Source organism: Psammomys obesus, unplaced genomic scaffold (assembly GCF_907164565.1).
Source record: "Psammomys obesus unplaced genomic scaffold, mPsaObe1.curated_primary_1811, whole genome shotgun sequence".
NCBI classification, from domain to species: domain Eukaryota; kingdom Metazoa; phylum Chordata; class Mammalia; order Rodentia; family Muridae; genus Psammomys; species Psammomys obesus.
This window is the reverse complement of record NW_026592776.1, coordinates 505,863-527,598: the sequence shown is the minus strand read 5'-3', so window position 1 is coordinate 527,598 and position 21,736 is coordinate 505,863. Positions and strand designations below refer to the sequence as shown.

At 41.1% G+C, this 21,736-nt stretch overlaps 1 protein-coding gene across 1 annotated transcript; it reads right to left on the bottom strand.

The window, feature by feature from the left end:
• Positions 1-4,828: 4,828 nt before the first annotated feature.
• On the bottom strand, positions 4,829-19,790 carry Eif1ax (eukaryotic translation initiation factor 1A X-linked). The gene is made up of 7 exons (XM_055615725.1): positions 19,549-19,790; positions 14,789-14,872; positions 13,709-13,812; positions 12,939-12,989; positions 9,576-9,657; positions 8,097-8,188; positions 4,829-5,148 (listed from the first exon to the last, which is right to left on the bottom strand). Exons 1-7 carry the CDS (start codon positions 19,562-19,564, stop codon positions 5,143-5,145), a joined length of 435 nt encoding a protein of 144 aa, XP_055471700.1. The 5' UTR covers positions 19,565-19,790; the 3' UTR covers positions 4,829-5,142.
• Positions 19,791-21,736: the final 1,946 nt, after the last annotated feature.

Genomic DNA, 21,736 nt, shown 5'->3' with positions numbered 1-21,736 from the left:
CAAACCACCAAAACCAGATAAAAATAGGAAATGGAGGGGGCTGGAGAGATGGCTGCTGGCTGCTCTTCCAGAGCCTTGAGCTCAACTCCCAGCAACCACATGGTGGCTCCCAACCATCTACAAAGAGATCTGGTGCCCTCTTCTGGTGTGCAGGCATACAAAGTGCCTGAACATAAAAAAAAAATTCTTTAAAAAAAGTAGGAAATGGACAGTGTACTTTTTTCCTAATGCATCACACTTAGGTTTTTTTTAAATTTTTTATTAATTACACTTTATTCATTTTTTATCCCCCCATAAGCCCCTCCCTCCTCCCCTCCCGATCCCACCCTCCCTCCCCTTTCTGCATGCATGCCACTCCCCAAGTCCACTGATAGGGGAGGTTCTCCTCTTCTTTCTGATCTTAGTCTATCAGTTCTCATCAAAAGTGGCTGCATTGTCCTCTACTGTGGCCTGGTAAGGCTGCTCCCCCCTCAGGGGGAAGCGATCAATGAGCAGGCCAATCAGATTATGTCAGAGGCAGTCCCTCTTCTCATTACTATGTAACCCACTTGGACACTGAACTGCCATGGGCTACACCTGTACAGGGGTTCCAGGTCATCTCCACGAATAGTCCTTGGTTGGAGTATGATTTTCTGGGAAGTTCCCTGTGTTCAAATTATCTTGTTCTGTTGCTCTCCTTGTGGAGTTCCCGTCCCCTCCACACTTAGGTTTAAAAACAAACAAACAAACAAAAACCTCACAAAATTTCAAAGAATCACCTTTAACACCTAAGTAGTTAAAGACATTAGTAGAAAAAGAAAACTGTATACACTGAGTTGTTTTCATGTTTTATTTTCTAATCGTAGTTTGCATCTGATTTCTTTACATTGTTCCACACGATGGGAAAGGAATCTATAGCAAAGGGCTCACTAAAGCATAAAAATGACACATTACCATAGCCAGTGTTATGAGTAACTATAAACTTTCTCTAAAGAAATATAGAGCCATTCATATTCTATAAAACAGCTTCAAGCAATTTCGAGACTCCCACCTGTTGAGCGAAGTAAGGGTAGTGTGGTAGCAACTGTAGTGTGCACATAATACAAATACGTAATGTACACGTTCCTTCGATCACAGGGATAAAGACTGCAAAAGATATGCTACAGAGTGAACACGGGAGACATGCACCTTTTTTACACTATCCAGGGTTCCATGGGAAAACGTGTTATACATGCAAATGTCTCTGTAATGACCCTTCCGATAATTCTAGAGCTGGTGATATTATCATCCCTATATTCCAAGCTGGGCTTGTGAAGTTGAGACAAGCTGGAAAGGTAGTGGTGGACAGTTGGTGGAGAGCTGACTAGGGGCTGGGGTGCACGACCACTGCGCCCCCGGCCCATGTTCTTCCTACACTGTCTCTCAAGAACCTGGTAGACGCCCAGTACAGTCCTCTCAATTGCTCAGTCTCGTGTCTACTTAACACTTTCAATACAATTTACTTCAGGTTTTGTTCTTTTCTGAACAAAGATGGGAAATGATGGTTTAAGGTAAAATGCGAGTATCAAGGTAGTGTGTGAAAGTCCATAGGAGTCCTACCAGTATATACATGAAACTTAGCCTTACGGAGCAGGATGAATATCACACACTGATATAAATCCTTTTAATCTTTTTGAAAGGCAGGTTAACAAACAGAACTCTTCATTTTGATATTTTGCCTGTAAAGCCACGGTTTATAGTGGACATCATTAAATCTGTACAGAATACAAATTGAGTAGAAGTCTAGCTATTTAAAACATGCGTTTACCTATTTGATTATTCAGTTACTCTGCAGTCAACACTGACAATTTCTATCTATTAAAGATGTTGTTCAACATGGCAATTTAAAGTGTACTAAGATAATCGAGATTACGTAACATTACAAGTCACAGAAATTTTTTAAGCAACAACTTATAGCCACAATTCCATACATGGGATGAGTAGAACAATGGCCATCTTCCAATAGAATATAAAAACTCCTCTCATGAATACTTTGTAGTCCCCTAAAAGCTCCCTCAAAGTTAGATGGTTAAGAAAGAAAACTCCACAGGCAAACGACTAAATCCTGGCAAGTCTTTTTACACTGACTGACACTTGGTGTGGTTATGTAGTCACTTTAGCAACACAGCATGTTCATGCTCTAACTGGAATAGACGACATGAAAAACACAATCCTATCAGACTGTTTGTTTATCGGTGTTGGGGATCAGACCGTGAGCCTGTTGAATTGATTAGCACTAACTTGCTCCAGCATCTTAGCAGGAAGAGGTATTATTCTACATAGGTGTGCTTGTTCACACTTTTAACTCCAGCATTTGGGAGGTAAAGGCAGAGGGTCAGAAGTCTGAGGCTGGTCTCAGCTGTTGGTGTTTCAAGGCCAGCCCAGGATACATATGATCCTGTTTCAAAAATATAAACATGAAACATCTCCCCCCCCTCCACAAAACAAACAAACCAAAAAACCCATTAGTCTTAGATTTCAAACATTTCATTTTTCTTCCTGGGAACTTATATAGAGTTGTAAACAAAACAATTTCCTTAAAGACCATTTCCACTCCTTATTTGAAGTTAAATCGAATCAGTGAAACGATACAATTTCCACACCAAATACATGTCAAAGACCTTCCAGGTAGCATTTGCACACTGCATTCAAGTATTTAAAATCAATATGACTCCATATCTTCCAGGATGCAAGAGCACTCAATAATGCTGCTACTATTAAGGGCAAGAAAAAAAGAAAAAAAAAATCACCAGAAGGTATAGGAAATGGGGTCATGTGTAATTTCTAAAAACCCTTCAAATCCTGTTATAGGAAGTAGAAAATCAACTTCCGAGCTTGCATCACCTATGTAGAGTTAAAACACTGCTCATAAAATAATGCACATGCATATACACTGCAAATTTAGCAAAAAATGTTCTTTCATTGGTTGTTTTTGAGACAGAGTCTTATATATCCCTGGCTACTATTCAACGACAAATCCTGTGCAGGGATCACAGTGCATGCGATATCCAGCTGGTGAAACACTTTTAAGGTACATAGGTCTAATTACTGAGGAAGACAAGTGTTCAGCAAATGCCTCAGGGCTACTTTCAGCCTTGTTTTCAGATGTGCTCTGCTTAGATAAACACCAAGGAACTTCACAGAATCAGAAATACAGAAATCACATCACTACATTTTCTGTGTTTTTATGGGACCTCGGATTCTGAAGCAGAATGTACAACCCTAGGAGATAAAGTCATAGTTAGCAAAGGATTGGAGAAGATCTTATTTTTGAAACCAAGGGAAGGTGCATTCCTTTGTGTACTACTTTTCGCAAAAGAACAGTTTTCGATTCTAGTAGAGTACAAGGCCCACAAGCTGCATGGTGGACCTTAGTTTTAAAGTGGCATGATTTCAGTGTGGCTAGTGAATTCTGACTAGCTCAAGTCTAACTGAAATAACTCCTAAACATGAGCAAACCTAACTTCCCAGTAGAAAGAAAATGGGCTTCCCCTTGGACCCTCTCCATACTGTCTATGTAGTGAATTTGTCCATAATGTAAAGTCAGAGTAGAATATTCTTTGTAACATGCTATTTTTCAGCTAGAGCTCTTTGATTCAGAAATAAGAAAGCATCTTTTCACTAAGTTTGTTATTTTGAGACCTTAATTCAAACTTGGCATTAAAAACCAGTTCCTAAAAACATGTACCTACCCATATCCCAGGCTGGCCTTGAACTCCCAACTCTCCTGCCTGGACCTCGTAAGTGCAGGGTTACAGTCATGCCATTATATCAGGCTTAAGTTTGTTATTTCCTTATTTGCCCCTCAGTTTAGGAAGAGCCTGACAAGGCATTAATTTATATTTTTGCTATGTAATATTCACATTGTTATAACTTCCATCTTTACTTGCTTATATTTCATGTATTTATAAAGCACTCAAAATTGTAGCTCACGTGAATAAGACTTCTGACAAAAGAAATACACCAAAATAATCTTTCTGTTGGGTAAAAATATTTTACACACATCATGAAAACCACCTTTTCCTTGTTTGGGAAATTTCCTGTTCACACTACTTGAGAAAAGAGACCACCTGAATAATTATTTCCTGTGTTAAGACTGAGTACCACTTAGTGTTTGATTTCTGCAACTACCGACCTTAATTCAAAATTGGCATTAAAAGTAGTTTCTAAAAACATTTTTTGAGTAAGGTGGTGGTGGTGGTGCTGTTCACCTTTAATCCCAGAGCTCAGGAGGCAGAGGCAGGTAGATCTCTGAGTTCGAGGTCATCCTGGTCTACAGAGTGACTTCTACCCAGGGCCACACAGTGAAACCCTGTCTCAGTGTCTCACACACACACACACACAGACACACACACACACACACACACACAAAACAAAACAAAAACAAACAAACAAAAAAAAACCAAAACCAATTTGGCAAATGCCTTTCCTACCCCAGTAAGCTGATGACTGCAAAATAAAATCATGAAAAGAACTTATATGGTATCAAAACTAGTATAAAAATAGCTACATACTTAAGGCAGACCTATCATTTTTGCCTTTAAATAGATTTCTGCCATGTGTGGTTGTACATACATATGATCGCAGCACTCAGGAGGCTAAGAAAGTGGGATCATAGCCAGTTTGAGGTCCAATAGGAGTACACTGAACTGCCAAGCTAGCTTCAGATACAAAGTTAGACTCTGTCTCAAAATATAACAAAACAAAAACACATATTTCTGCCTCCATTTGTATCAAAATCTCTGGGCAACTGGAATATACACAAAGACTGTACAGACAACAGTTATGCAAAAGTAGGGCTTAATCATAATTTGAGAAAAAGGCAAACAGTTTTATTCACTTACTTAGTGGAAGGGATCAAAGTAGGAAAGGCAGTAAACGTTATTTTTTTTTCTTACATGGTCTACTAGAGTACCATTAAATCAAATGAACAAAATGGGCTTAGCATATCAGTTACAATACTAGCAGTTTTGAAAGACCTTAGTATCAAATTGAGTCTGCCTCAAAAAAAAAAAAAAAAATTAAAGTCGAGATAGTAAAAACTTTCTCTCCAGATCTAATGCCAGATTCCAAACTTGCAAGTCAATCTGCAGAAAGACTGGAATGTAAAACGTTGGGTTCGTTTTAGATCTGAAAGAAAAAAGAACATTAAGTCAAAGGGAAAATTCTAAAAGGATCCTTCATGCGTGTGCACATTCGTGTGCTAGGGGAGCTTGCTTGGAGGAGGAGGACCTCAGGGACTCCAACACCATGTGCTGGCCTTAGTGGGCACCCGTGCACCCACCCACCCACCCACCCACCTACCCACCCACCCACCTACCCACCCACCCACCAATACACACAATCTGTAGAAAACCAACCAACGCCATGTGAAACATTATAGAGGCGGAGTTTCTAGAAGTGAGTTGCAATTGAGAAAAGGTTACGTGTGGCATTTTCCCTTCAGTCTGAGTTGATTTGCTTTCCTGCATAATCTGTGACATTTCCCTCGTTCCTAGCTTGTTATGACTGAAGAATTCTGGTTTGGTTCCCTGCACTCACAGGAGGCAGTTTACAACTGCCTGCACCTCCAGCTCCAGGGAATCTGACACCCTCTTCTGGCTTCCACTGGCACCCGCTTGCACGTGCGCACACACACACATGCACACTCAAATAAATGAAACATTCCTTTTTTATTTACGCGGTAAAATAACTCAAATAAGCAGTGCAAAGGATGGAGGCAGCAAACTTCATTAACTCTTAAGCCATCTCTCTAGCCCTGGTTTTAGATTTTGTATTTTGGGAGTAGGAATAGACAAGCAGGAACATGATCTCTTTTAATAATTAGTTAATCCCAGCACTCAGGGAGGCAGAGGCAGAGGCAGAGGCAGGTAGATATCTGTGAGTTTGAGGGCAGCCTGGTCTACAAAGTGAGTCCAGGACAGCCAAGGCTACACAGAGAAACCCTGTCTTGAAAAAAACAAAAACAAAATAAAAAAAGTATGTCTTAAATCTTTTTCTTTCAATTTGGTTACAGGGAATACTGACAGAATACCTTTAAACTCCTAGAAAACAGCTGGATAAATGTCTCCAAGAGAAAAATCAGAGTTCTCAGGTGATACCATAAACTCTTAAAACAAAACAAAACAACCAAACAAAAACCAGTGAAACAAAAACAAAACCAAGCCAAAAACAGACACAACCCGGTTCTTGAGCCACGGAGACGACTCAGAAGGCAAGGGTGCTTGGAGCCAAGCCTGAGGCTCTCTGGAAGCCACAGGGACTATGTATGTATGCATGCTAGCATGAGTGTACTTGTCCACCCACACCTACACACGAAACGAATTGTTTCAAACAGGGTAAATCCTGGGGGTAGACAGAGATGGTTTGCTGGTTTAAACCGTTGACTGCTCCCACAGTTTTGTTACTGGCACCCACACTGGGTGGAGCACAAGCACTTTTAACTCCAGCTCCAGAGGCAAATCTCCATGCGCACATCTCCAATATGCACAGGGTACCCAACTCACACACACACTACATGTAAGTAAAATAAAAGGAAATAAAAAACAAAACAAATCAAAAAAATGAAATAAAATATAATAAAATAAGGAACATCAATTCAGCATCATCCTCTCCTCCTCAGCCCCGTTTGTTTTCTTTCCTTTCCTGCTCCTCCTCTCTTTCTGAATTATTAGGTAATTACTCAGGGCCTTGTATATGCTAGGGAAGTACTCTACCACTGAGTTCCGGCCTTTGCCCAAGATTTTGTGATTGCCTCAAGAGTCTTACTTTAGTATAAGCATCACCTTTTTTGGATTAACATCTAACCCACAACATAGAGTTACTGAGTGTTCATTCTACTGCCAAAATACAAGTGATAATTTAGTTGAAGAATGGCTGGGAGTGGTGGTGTGCGTCTTTAATCTCAGCACTTGGGGGAGGAATGACCCTGGAACTTTGCAGCCAGCCAGTCACATGGTAAGAAAAAGAAACAGAAAACAAACACCACAAGTTCCACTCCCCCCTCTCCCACTGACTTCCAAAGAAAGTTACATTAAAAATGTTTTTTTTTTAATCGCTTTTTATTGTAGAGTATGGTTTCTAAAATGTTTTATGTGCATACCACATGTGTGCCTAGTGCCCTTGGAGGCCAGAAGGAGGTATGAAGTCCCCCGGAACTGCAGTTATAGATGGGTGCTGGGACTTGAACCTGGGTCCTCTAGAAGTACACTGCCCTAAACCACTAAGCTATTCATCTCTGCAGCCCTCAAATGTTTTCCTAAAGGTATTTAGAGAGGCTGGAGCGATGGCTCATCAGTTAAGAGCCCTGGGTGCTTTTTTGGATGACCAGGGCTCAATTCCTGCACCCGTGTGGCAGCTCACACCTGTCTGCAACTCCAGTTCCAGGGCGCCCTCACCCACCCACACATATTTATTTGTGTCTATGAGCAGAGGTTAGAAAAAGGCTACAAAGCCTCTGGAACTGGCGTGACAGACAGCGGTGAGTTGCCTCAAGTGTGTTAACTGATGAAGCATTTTCTCCAGCTCCTGAAATGTTTGTGTTAGGGTAGTACCATGTTCAAAGCTAGGTGTGGTGCAAGGTATTGCTATGTGGCTCTGGCTGGCCTGGTATTTGCTTTGTAAGCCAGGCTGACCTCAAACTTGCAGCACTGACCTGGCTTCAGTCTCCCAATTACCAGGATTACAGGTATATGCTACCACACCTTGCTAACAGTTTGACCTCTAAATAATTCTTATGATTTAAGTAGTGGCTAAGTCTCAAATTACACTTTTCATTGTGCTAAATAATGGTTTTCATTGCAACATTTCATACATGCACAAACATTTCGTCTGTATCCAATATTCACCTACTATCCTTATCTCTCCACCTTGATCTTCTCCCTCTATGAGAACAGTGCCTTTACTTTAATTTTCCTCCCACATATATATTTAAATGAGAGTGTATGTGTACACACACACACACACACACACACACACACACACACACACACACACGTTTCTATAGTTCTAGTAGCTATCTTTGTATGTAACTCATGATCGAAACCAGGAAAAAAAAAAAAAAGGCTGTTTCTACTTACATCATCGATGTCTTCATCATCATCCCCAATGTCATCGAACTGAATTTCATCATCATCTCCAGGACCAAATGTATCAGTTTCATTGATTTTAGCTAAAAAACAAACAAACAAACAATCAAGACACACACACAAACAACTAATTTTAATAAAAATGTTGACTTCCAATTTTCTACTGATTTTTCTATATAGAACAAAATATTAAAACATTGAGAACATTTTAAGTTTCTTTTGTTCACAAGAGCTATTGAGCAAGGCAAGATATCTCTGAAGCAATTACATCCTTCAGGTATTCTTCAAAAGTTTGTTTATATACTAACAACTTTATTTCCTATTTTAAAAACAAAACAAAAAATAAAACTTTAGAAGGGAGAAAAATTGAGGAGTCAGTACTGGCTTTAGTATTAGGGATAGTTTCACATGTCCAGAAAACTTAACTCCTGATCAAACTGAACCATACAGAAACAATCAAACCAACCAACCAACCAACCAAAAACCAAAAACTACGAAGAAGAAAAGAACAACTGATTACCTCTAAGAATTGATTATCACCAATTATTAATTAGGAAGAAACATCTGGGAAACTCATGCTTTTATCTTAGGAATGAAAAGGAATCAGGCATTGTACTCTGTCTCATCCCCAAACACCTTACTCTTCCCTAGATCAGAATGGTAAGTTTATAATTCTCACTAGGGTTTTACTGCTTACAAAAGCCATGTTTTCGTGAGAAAACACAGTGGAGGCAAAATACAGACTTACAAAGCAGTGTATAAAGTATATTTTCCTTTTGTTAGGGTTATAAGAGGCTTGTATTTTGAGGCTGAAAACAAAGAATATTAGTTTAAAAAATCCTACAGCAATGCATACGGATGCAATAGACTAAAAAGTAAGATTCACTGAAAACCCATACGACTTAATCACTCCCCCTTTCATTTCCAAACAAACAAGGACACTCCTGAAGGAGTGTTTTCCAGTAGTGCTAGTAATTAAAGCTAGGTCTTATGCGTACAAAGGTGGCTACTACTGCTCTGTACTGCACCACCAACCTTTCTTGAAGGAGTCTTAAAATGCCACAAGAAATCATTCCTTTGGCTGACACTGTAATTTCTCACTAAATATACTTTAAAATAATTTTTTTTTGAGACAGGGTTTCTCTGTGTAGCTTTGGTGGTCCTGGACTCACTTTGGAGACCAGGCTGGCCTCAAACTCACATACATTCACCTGCCTCTGCCTCCCTGAGTGCTGGGACTACAGGTGTGCATCACCACACCCAGCTAAATACACCCTTATTCAGAAACAGAATTTTAGTAATTTGTTTCCCATGGTATCTAGTATGAAGTATAAGCAGGTATCCTTAACTCTAATCATGTAAGCACAAAAAAGAAATAGCATCTGTAAAAATGTACAAAATTTCATTCATTGCCTAAACACCAGCAGACAACCTAAACACCATAGGACAAGTTGATGATTTAGTCATTACCATGTTCTGGAAGCTCGCCATACGCCTTGAGACTTCTAGCTTCATCTGCGTTGTATTTTAAAATGACATCCGCTTTGTTATCCTTAAAACAAAAACAAGTCATTTCCAGATCTGAGTATATCACACTATTCTGCGATGTCAAAAGTTATTTTCAAATTAAAGTGAAAAAAAATCAAATCTCAATGTTTTGCTATTAAGTCCTTCTCTCCTTCCTTACGTTTAACTGAGAAGTTTTATGAACATAACTGAGCAATGCTTAAAAATTCAGGAAAGAGCTGGGTGCGGTGGTGCACACCTATAATCCCATTACTCAGAAAGGGAGAGGCAGGCAGACCTCTGTGAGTTCCAGGCCACCCTGGTCTACAAAGGAGTCCAGGCCAGCCAGGGCTACACAGAGAAACCTTGTTTCAGGGGTGGTGGTGGTGGAGGGGACAGGCCAGGAATGATAAAACAGAACTACACAGATTGGATCTTTTATATTACTTCCAATTATGCATTAATTAAAAGCACAAATACCCCCTGGGACAATGTACAGAGATTTCAAACAGTCAAAAACTAAGACTTGGTATTATAACCTAGGGAATTTAAAAAATGTATATGTGCATATACTCACAAGTATGTGAGTACATGTGGAAGCTAGAAAAGAACATCACATCCCCTGGAACTGGAGTTACATACAGGTGAATGGGAGCCACTTGGTTTGACTGCTAGGAACCAAACTCTGGTCCTTTGCAAGAGCAGCAAGCATTCATTGCTGAGCCATCTCTCTCTCTCTCTCTCTCTCTCTCTCTCTCTCTCTCTCTATATATATATATATATATCTTAGGCCAACTATAATTATTAAACTCATCAATTTGAGAGGATTTAGAATCTCAACAAGAATAAATCTTTAGGTCTATCTGTCAGTGAGTTTGTAGATTAGGTTTATTACAGTAGAAAGGTCCACCCTAAATTCAGGCAATACCATTCCACCGGCTAAGGTGCTGGACTGAATAAAAAAACAGAAAGATGCCTTTCCCTGAGGGGGGAGCAGCCTTGCCAGTCCACAAAGGAGGACAATGCAACCAGTCCTGAGGAGACCTGACAAGCTAGGGTCAGATGGAAGGGGAGGAGGACCTCCCCTATCAGTGGACTTGTGACTTGTGGAGGGACATGGGAAGAGATGAGGGAGGGACGGTGGGATTGAGAGGGAATGAGGGAGGGGCTAAGGCTGGGATACAAAGTGAATAAACTGTAATTAATATAAAAAAATAAAAATTTGATTAAACAAAACCAGAAAGATGAATACTAGCATTCATCCATCTCTGTTCTTCTTGACTTTACATGCATCGAGACCAGCTCTTGCTGTCATTTCCCACGATGATAGAGCGTACCCTTAAACTGTGAGCCAAAATAAACCCTTCTTTACATTGCCGTTTTAGGTAGCTATTCAAAACGATTTAGAATCTTCTGAAGATAAACCAATTAGCACCACCAATTTATGTATTTCTTAAAAAACTATTATCTTGTGTGTGGGCTTTGGGAGCCTGAGGAGGTCAGAGGGCAACTCTGTAGGATTGATCCTTTCCTACCACCCTTGTGTGAGTTCTAGGGATCTAAACACAGGCCTATGTAGCTACCTTACTGCCACCCAATTTGTCTTTGTAAATGTTTAAAAAAATATCTCAATTCTTTTGTGCTGTCTTTAAAAAACACAATGCTGGCTGGAGAGATGGCTCAGAGCTTAAGAGCACTGGCTGTTTTTCCAAAGGTCCTGAGTTCAATTCCCAGCAACCACATGGTGGATCATTACCATCTATAGTGAGATCTGGTACCTTCTTCTGGTGTGCAGGTGTACACACAAACAGAATATTGTATAGATAATAAATTGAAAAAAACAAAACCAAAACAAAACACAATACCTTAAAATGCTTACATTTCCCTGTTTGAGTCAACTTTCCCTTAAAGGGAGTAAAATGGCTGCTTCAAATTCAAGGGTGTTCATGTAAACTAGCACTTTTAAAATTGTGAAAAGTATACCGAAAGAGGGGGCAGATAGCAAGAACCTGAGGTTTTTTTTTCTTAAATTTCCTTTTTAGATTTATTTGAGTATGAATGTATTGCCTGGATATATGGATGCCCACCAGATGTGTATCTGGTGCCCACAGAGGTCAGAAGGTGGCATTAGATTCTCCGGAACTGGAGCTATTGATGTGCTACTATGGGTGAAAATCAAACCCAGACCCTCTGTAAGAGTAAGTACTCTTTAACTGTTAGGCCATCTCTCCAGCCTCAAGAACTTATACTTCTTCCCAGCGCCCAAAAATCTGTAATGCCAAAATCTTTCTGGACCACCCTCTTAAGTGGTAGAGGCCAGAGAAAGGATCATGGGAGATTAGAGTCAGTGTTGCACCTATGTGAATTTTGGTGTCTTTTCTAACAAGGAATTAATCTTCCTTCTTCTAAGGTTACTGTTAAAATGAAAAAGAATAAATGGTTTATGAATTTGGAGCAGCTTTTCTCAACCAAAGCATGAATAATAATTCTGAGGCAAATATTCTTTGTTGTGGGATGCTGTACATTAGAGGGCGTTTCACACCACCAACTCTAACCGAGACCCTCACCCAAGTTATTTATGGTATACAGAGTAGTCCCCAAATACCACCTATGCCCTTCTGGAATGCCAAATCATCCACAGAGAACCCTTGGGTTTGAAACAAAGATGGTAACTCTTTAATCTGGAACACAAAGGAAAACACTAGCAAAAACTAAGTATGATGAAAGTCAAACAAAAGAAATGTATTAAAAAGGGGGCCAGTCAGAGTGGTTGTAATGCCAGCATTTCGGATGGGGGTAGGTGCGGCAGAAAGATTAGGAAACTCAAAGTCATCCTCAATAACCCAGTCTCAACACAAAGGGGAGACTGATTGGCTGCCTCAGGTTTGTACTGTTCTGTCCATGATAATAGACTGCTATCCAAACCAAGTCAAAATAAACCCTTCCTTCCTTTTGCTTGTGTCATACTGATTAGAAAATGATATACCAGGCTATATGCCATTTGTGGAATCGATTCATTCAGCTGTAAAACTCTACAATAATGGTTTCTAGATTTTTTAAAAGATCTATAAAGTAAAAAAGAAAAATTAGAGGACAACTGAAAAAAAAATGGACAAATCCACTACATACTAGTATCATTCATTCTAAAGGGAGAAACTGCAAAAAGTAAAAACAGACCATTTTGCTTTAGAAAAACTCAACACCTGACTCCTTAAACTGGCATTTGGGAACCATAAGAACCAGGGACACCAGCATAATGCCTAAAGCACATTGGGATCTTCATCAAGTTCAGGCAAGCCAACAAGAGATTTAAAAGTAATTTCTTACCTGGTAGTCTCGGAGTCCCACCAATATGATGTCTGAGGTATTTATCCAAACCTACAAAAGAAAAGTCACTGCATAGTATATTTTAAATAAGGTGGAATCAAGAAGTCCCAGAGATGACACACTTAGAAATAGATGAACTCACAAGCTACCTGGTTATCTACTATGAAAAAAAAAAAGTGGCCTTTTAAGTCTTTTTGTCTACTCACACAGATGTGTATGGCTTTCACGACCCTTTTCCTTGTGAAGGACTGATAGCATCAAAATAAAAGGTACCCTCACCACGTACCCCACTCTCACTCAGTGCTGGGACTCCCTGGACCCATTTGCCAGGCCTCTTTAAATGGGACTCCTTAAAACGGGAATAGTTCTCCATCCCTTTTCCTCTTACATCACATCAACATTTTTAAAGATAGCTATCTGCTTTTTAGAACGTTCATCAAATTAGATTTGTTGGCCAAATATTTCTTAATAATTCAGATTCAAGGTAAACCTTTTTGGGTAGGGATACAACATAGGCGAGGCAACTGATTCTTCAAATACTGCAATCTGTAAAATTACTTCTATGATCTTACACTGGGTGTATCTTTGGGTCCGTAAAAACTGTAGCAGACGGAGGCTGAGCACGTAACTCAGTGGTAGAGAAGAGGCCCTGGGGTAGCTTCCCAGCAACACACAGAAACAGACAAAGACACACAGACATACACCCCTGTAGAGGCATTTCCTCTACCCTCCTTAACACTTACATTAGCCTAAAACGTCCACACACTTACCTTTTTTCTCAGTTTTCCTCTGATGTGGCATAGCCTCTTCACACCATCAAAACACATTGCTTCTAATCGTCCATTTCCCAACATTTTGATTACCTGAGCATATTCTAAATGGATGGGTAGGTAAGAAATATTGCTTACTTTTTTTTTTTTTTAATAAGAGCAACTTTATAAAAGTCCACTGAAGATCAACAATAACATATGGTTGCAATTGTAAGAAACAAATATACATAGGGCAGATATGAAATAAACAGGCTAGTTAATGGTTGAACCAGAAATAAGACTTTGTAATGTAACAACCTGGGTCTGTTATTAGAAGCTTTAATTATCTACTCGTTTTGAGTAAGGAGACAGACTGACTACTGTCCTTGTGAATATAGACTTCTAGAGATCAAAGGTACAAAGTCCCAGTATATGCACTATACCTCAGAAATCTCACATTCAGATTTTTACCTGTTTTGTAGCCTTATTTCTCCCTCTTTGAATCTTTATAGAAATCTCATAGAGATTTCAATACAAGTACCTTAAAAGTTAGCGAGACCCTTGCTGAATTAGGATAACAGTAATTATTCTTAGAAAACCAGAATCCTCTTTGACTTGGGTAACAAGCCAAATTATTTTCTTTTTCTTCAGATGGGGCATCACAACATAGCCTTGGTTAGCCTGGACCTCAAGAGATCTACCTGCCTGTCTCTCTGCCTCCCAAGTGTTGAAAATAAAGGTGTACATTACCACGCCTGGCCTAAAATGTCAAATTCTTAAGCAGAATCTTTTTTTTAATAAGATTTATTTATTTTATGTGTATGAGTGTTCTATCTGCATTTACATCTGCCAGAAGAAGGAATCAGTTCACATTATAGATGGTTGTGAGCCACCATGTGGTTGCTGGGAATTGAACTCATGAACCTTTGGAAGAGCAGACAGTTTAAGCAGAATCTTTTAAAAAAGAGAATACCCAAATGTCTGTACAAATAAACTCAAACACTAATAGAGGCAGTCTCTTAGAAAATGTCTTATCTCCAACATGGGAAAATAAATGGAAAAAAAAAATCTAACAAGAGCCCAACTTATCCAACTTCTTACCTTGACCATCTTCCTTGAATACCAGCTCTCGTTTTTCAGATTCATTCTCATTCTTTCCCCTACGTCTGTTTTTACCTCCTTTTCCTAGTGGTTTGTTAGAAGAAAGAAAGGGTATCAATTATTTGCAAAACACTATGAAAAGGAACAATGTCAAAAGTTGTTTAACAGACTTAGAAAACCATCTTTTTTTTTTTTTTTTTTTTTTTTTGAGACAGGGTATCTCTGCATAGCCCTGGCTGTCCTGGAATTCACTGTGCAAAACGTTTTAGCCTTGAACTTACAGAGCCTTGACTGCCTTTGCCTCTCAAGTGCTGGGATTAAAGACATACACCACGTTAATTAAATTTAAAAATTCATCTAATCTGGTTAATAATGTTAAGATGTCACCATGTTATCCTCCCCAGTCCACATGGAATTTCCTTTGGGGATTTCGTATCTTAAGTAACACCCTTATTTTTTTTCATTTATTGAAAATATCTTTTTCATATATTCTGATTCTGCCCCCCCCCCCCCCCGGCTCCCATCCCATATGGATTCAATCTTTGTCTCTCAAGAGAAATCAAACAGGTATCTAAGGAATAATAATAAAGTAAAATAAGACACGATAACAAATAAGAATATGACAAAACCAAGAAAAGCACAACAAATGTACATAGAGAAAGAGACACACATGTTTATACACACAGGAATCCCAAAAAACCCTAAACCCAGAGCCATAATACATAAGCAAAGGAGCTGTTAAGTAAGGTTAAAGGTGGGGGGTGGGGTGGGCAGTGGTGGCACATGCCTTTAATCCCAGCCAGTACTCAGGAGGCAGAGGCAGATCACTGTGAGTTAGAGGCCAGCCTGGTCTACAGGGCAAGTCCATGACAGCCAAGGCTACACAGAAAAACCCTGTCTTGAACAAACAACAACCGAAAGGAAGGTCCGACAGGACAATATATGTTTGGAGAAAACCTCCAAAAATGCCACTAAGTTCCTTTTGTGTTGGCAGTCTACTGATAGACATGGGGCCTCACCTTAAGAGTTGCTTAGACCACAGAGGAGGACAATGCAGCCAGTCCTGATGACACCTGATAAGCTAGGGTCATATGGAAGGAGAGGAGGACCTCCCCTATCAGTGGACTAGGGGAGGGGCATGGGAGGAGGGAGGGAAGGTGGGGTTCAGAGGGAATGAGGGAGGGAGCTACAGCTAGGTTACAAAGTGAATAAATTGTAATTAATATATAAAAAATTAAAAAAAGAGTGGCTTAGATAAACTGGGCATAGTGGTGCATGCTTTTAATTCCAGCCTTTGGGAGGCAGAGACAGGTGGATCTCTGTGAGTTTGAGGTTAGCCTGATCTACAGAGTTAGTTCCAGGACAGCCAAAGTTTCTATACACAGAGAAACCCTGTCTCAAAAAACCCAAGAGTGGTTAGATGACTGCAGTGAGCATATTCTTAACTACTATTTGAGAGCACTATCCATTTACTTGTCACAGTCACCTTGACTATCAAGTCATTTATTCACTTAAGTTCAGAGATTAAATAACTCAAACTTTCAATGAGCTTGGGACCCCACATTCCATCAGCCCTTACCTTTCTCTGTCCTACCAGAGATCTCATATTAAGGATCATTTCCAGAGAATTCTGTTGCCACAATCTTAACCACATAGGCCTTGGCTTTTTTTCTGTTTTCTTTTGGAGACAGATTCTCACAATACAGTCCAGGCTAGCTTTGAAATTGGGGCAATCCCTCTGCCTCAGCCTCTTGACTGCTGGGAGTACAAGTGTGTGAGGCACCATACTGGATCCTGAGAAACTTTACAAAGACACTTTGCCCTAGTCATACCTGACCCCCTATGAAAGGAGAGCAGTGAGAAAGAGCACGGGGGGGGGGGGGGGGAGAATGAAGCTATTGCTCCTAGAATGGAACAGTGATCTTATGATGCAGAAGAATAGTGACCTCAAGAATCTAAACTTGATCTTGTGAAGTGTACCAGGTTTAAAAGCAAGGTGTTAATTGCCTCCAGAGCTTCTTTTAAAATTTACTTAATGTTTATGGGTTCTTGGTGTGCGTGTACGTCTGTCCCTCTTGGGCATTCCTGGTGCCTGAGGAGGCACTAGAAGAAGATGTTGGATGCCCTACAAATGGAGTTAAAGACAGCTGTAAACTGTCATGTGGGTTCTGGGAACCAAATCAAATGCCTCTGAAGAACACCCAGTACTGTCTAACCATCTCTCTAGCCCTACACACCTTAAAGTATATATATATATATATATGGCGGTACTATACAACAGAATACTATACAGTGATACAAAGAAAGGAAAAAGATAGGTATAGTGGTGCTTGCCTGTAATTTCAGGCATTACAGGCATGCACTCACAGTGGATCATTCTTCTTCTTTTTTTTTTTTTTCTGTTTTATTGCCATGAAATCAAATGCTCTTCAAATTCCCCTTTGAAACTAGGAAGGCCAGTACACCTTTTAATCCCAGAGGCAGAAGCAGGTGAATCTCTGTAAATTCAAGACCAGCCTGGTCTACAGAGTGAGTTCCAGGACGGCCAGAGTTACAGAGTAAGACCCTGTACCAAAAAACAAACAACAAAACAAAGGAAGAATCAAACAAGACCAAGCCTAAGTACATGACAAAACAATAAAAAGAATGACCATTAGTTCTTCAGCTCAACCACAATTCTAAATTTCTTTCTTTAAACTACAGAGGTGTTTCAGAGGAATAAGGCCAGGTAGGATATTTCTTAAAATATACTAGGCTAGTAACTAGGTGTGATTTAGTATAGAAGTTCTGTCTCCTTGGAACCAAATTGGAAGCTACTATTCACCTATGGGTGGAGTCACCAGAAAGGAGATGAGTAAGTCCAAAAATATTTATTGAGCATCTTTTAGGCTAAGTGCTACTGAGACAATGTGATTACGACTGACACCATTCCCATCCTCTTATGGCTTACAACGAGGCAACTGGAAATGGAGTCACTAGAATTAGGTAAGGTGAGAACAAGACACCTCACCTACTGAGGTGATCCAGTTGCCACCTCAGGATAAGAAGTCTATAGACAGCAATTTAAAAACTTTGAACATATCATGCTTATCATTATTTGAGGACAATCAGTAAAAATCCTTGCGCAAAAACTGGCAAAAACTTGATTTTTGAGGCCCCACAGTGAGGTGGGGAGAGCTGAGTTCAACGTCAGCCTGCGCCACATAACAAGACTTACTTATGTCAAATCAATTTGTTCATAAAACCGCGACCAAGTACTCAGAGGGCTAATGTGAATGTTGACAGGTACAAAGAGTAATTAAGTAGAACCCCTGAAGCCAGCTTTCAAGCGCACACACACACACACAAAAAGAACACAAGTAGGCATAAAGGTCCCAAGGATGAATTATCAAAGTGTATGTGTGGCAGTCAAGTGTGGAGAGGGACAGGTGCATTGGATCCCCTAGAGGTGGTAGCCAGGGGCGGCCCCTATGTAGGTGTGTGAACCTAACTTCGGTTCTTTTACCCAGGAAGACATACATCTCTTCTGCCCAAAGACGACTTCATTTTTATTTTACTTTATAGACGAGGTTTCTCTGTGCAGACCTGGCACTCACTCTGTAAAACAGGCTGACCTGACATTCAAAGAGATCCATCTGCCTGTGCCTCCCAAGTGCTTCGATTAAAGTGCATGCCACTACCACCTGGCCCAAAGAAGATTCTTAAGGGATACGTAATGTGTTCCTCCCCTGCAGGAAACACAAGCTTTTCGCTGTTTCTTTACTTGCTCAATTTTTGAGAAATTATGAGGACACTGAATCCAGCAAGCCTGTAATTCCAGCTACCTGGGAAGCTGAAGCAGGAGAATCCCAAGTTCAATGTTAGTATGGGCTACAGAGTGAGTTTCAGGTCAGCCTGGGGACGGAGCAAAGGCTGGGAAGTAGTGTTTGATTCCCCCCCCCCCCCACAAAACAAATACCACTACAAAACACTGTAAATATATAAAAATGAGGATGAATTCAGGCACATTGTATTGCTACTTCGTATTACTAGGCTCTTCATTTTGGAAATCGCCAGTTAAACATCCTCTCATGCCTGATAATTTATGAACATTTGTTCCCAGAATGGAGGGACCTTCAAAGGTTTTTATTTTTTTTCCGTAATAACACATACAAGATCTGAAGCAAAAGTGGAAAAGTTGGCTAAATATGGGTCAAGTGCTCTGAGGGAAAGAAGTTAAGCCCCGTAAAGCCATGCAGCAAAGTGATTCTCTTAGGGATGAACTTCAAAAATGCATCAAAGCAGTGGCACTGGCTACTCCGGAGCAGCCGCAACAGAATCAACTAAGTGTCCATAAAGAAGCCTCTGGAGGAGGTACCAGATGGGCACGAAAGCAAGCAGGGAATCACCCTTTTCCCAAGTTTTAACTCGTTTCCAGGGCTTAACTCCCCACGTGCCAGAAGCCCAAGAAGCCCGAGGCAGGTGTTCCTACGGTTCCTCTTGGCGCCGGGGTCTGCGCGATTCAGGGGCACAAGCCCACATTCTCACACACGAAGCCCTACAAAAAAATGGCGTCGGCTCCACCCCACTGTGATCAAACTGGGAACCAGGAGTAACTTCCCTGCGGCTCTGTGGAACCCCGAGTGGGACACAGAAAATGAAGCCAGAGGAGAGGCGAGAAAAGATGGCAGGAAGGTCACTGCGGCCTGGGCTGACCTCGAGGCCGCGAGCTGGGCCAGGGACGCCGGGTGGGAGCAAAGCCGCAGTCCCGGCGTCGTTACCTTTATTCTTGGGCATGGCGGCAAAGACGAGCTGGCGGGGTACGGGACCGTGTTCCGGATGGCGGCAGGGACAGCGGTGACTCCGACGGGCAACGCTGAGAAGCACGCGGGAGGAAGGCTGTGCGGGAGACCAAGAAGCGTGCTCGGCAGAGGTTGGTCACCAGTGCTTGAGAGTCGCCCGTGCCCACGCTCGGCAGTGGCAAATGGCGTCGCAGCAGCGGGCTGTGCTTTTCCCCGCCCTCCTCCTCCCCCGCTCGCGGGGCCGGCCTCCCGCCCTCAGCCCTTCCCTCGGCTGTAAGGCGCAGGCGTGGCCGAGGGGAAGGCTTGTGGTGGGGGCCCGAGGAGGAGCCTTTTGGGATCACAGCCGCAGGAGGGCACGCAGTGGGTGGAGTAGTGTCCGGAAGGGGTGGGTGAGGCCTTGCATCACAGTGGAGGAGTTGAGGGGAAATTGAGGTAGTGCTGGCTGCTGGCTTGGGCATCATCCGCTGCTTCCTAGCCAAGTGAGTGCCAGCTTGACAAGCTGCTGACTCATTAACCTCATAGTTAGCTGAGTTTTAATGTGGCCCTTTCACCGGCCCTGGCAGGCTGGAAAGTCTGAGGGGAAGGGGAAGAGGCTTGCCTGCCATCCCTTTCCAAACTTGAAGATTTTTCACAGTACTTAAAAAAAAAAATCTGTCTTCCCTAACTCATCGTAGTCAGGTCCATTGTTTATTAATAGCACCTAACAGAATGCCTGCACATAGTAGGTTGCTCAGCACACACAGGACAAGAGGAAGGGATGGATAAAGCTGATGTTCGGGACTGAATCTCCCCAAATTCATGCTGAAGTTATAACTCAGAATATAACCTTTGTATAGGACTATATTTGGATATAAGGTGTTGAAAGAGGTGATTATATAGAAATGAGATCCTTAGATCTGACACCAAGCCAGTACGACTTGGAAAATGACATTAAACTGGGTATGGTGACACAAGCCTTTAATCCCAGCACTGAGGAGGCAGAGGAAGGTATATCTCTGAGTTATAGGCTAGCCAAGGCTACAGAGTGAGTCCTATCTCAAAAACAAGAACCAAAGGGAGGCAATTAGCACCTAGGCATAATTAGTCATAAAGAAGAACACTTCCTGAGCCAGTAATCATCTGTAAGCCATGGATATCCCAGAAGAAACCAGACTTATCTCTATCTTGACCTTAGACTTGGAGCCTTCAAAACTTAGTAATAGTAGGCAGCCCTGGTAGTTCATACCTGTAATCCTAGTACATGTGAGGCTAAGGCAGGGGGATTGCTGCAAATTTGGGGGAAAGTTGGGCTACATAGTGAGTTCCAAGCTAGCCTGGGTTACATAGTGTGACCTTGATTACAGAACAAACAACACAGCCAAAAGAAAGTAGGTTTATGATGTTTAAACAACTCATTCTCTGGTTCTTTGTTCTGGTTGTTTCAGCAAAGGAATACTGCATGGCTACTCATAGCAAATAGCTTCACTTCAAAACAGGTTTACTTGGGGCAGCAAGATGGCTCAGTAGGTTAACACACACAGCAGAAAGGGCTGGTAACCTGAATTCAGTCCCTGGAAGCCATGGAAGGAGAGGACCAACTCCACAAAGTTGTTCTCTGATTGCCACACATAGCCTCCCCTCCCTCCCCCCACATAATAAGATATACACATTTAAAGATAGGGTTATTTTAAATAATCTTTCTGGAAACATTAGCATTTTAACACCCTCTTTATAGGGAAGGAGACTACATGACAGAGAAATAAAGTGTGATTATCTAACAGTACTTCTCTACTGTGGACATTTGGCAATTTCTAGATACATTTTTGGTTGTCACCAGTGGAGGAAGGAATCAATGATACTGATACCTGAGTAGAGGCCAGAAATGTTGTTAAACGTCCTACAGCTCCTGCCCTTAGTGAAGGATTATCCAAATAGAAAACAAGAATAGAACAGAGGATGAGAAACTCATTAACAGATGTACTTCTCACAGCGTAATTAAAAGAGGACAAGAAAGCTGGGTATGTCAATAAACATATTTAATCCAAACATTCCAAGGCTGAAGCTGCACGAGGCTCTGTGTTTCAGGCCAGTTTGGCCTACATATACAGTAAGATCCAGTGTTGGTATAATGTTTTTGAGGAATGTATACAATTTACCCTTGTTCATTCACATGTTGATTTCTCTACCC

Coding starts and splice junctions, on each gene's coding strand:
- Eif1ax (XM_055615725.1), bottom strand. Junction 12,990..13,708: donor GAGGAAAACTGAGAAAAAAG/GTAAGTGTGTGG, acceptor TTTCTTTTGTAG/GTTTGGATAAATACCTCAGA. Junction 8,189..9,575: donor TGGCGAGCTTCCAGAACATG/GTAATGACTAAA, acceptor TTTGTTTTTTAG/CTAAAATCAATGAAACTGAT.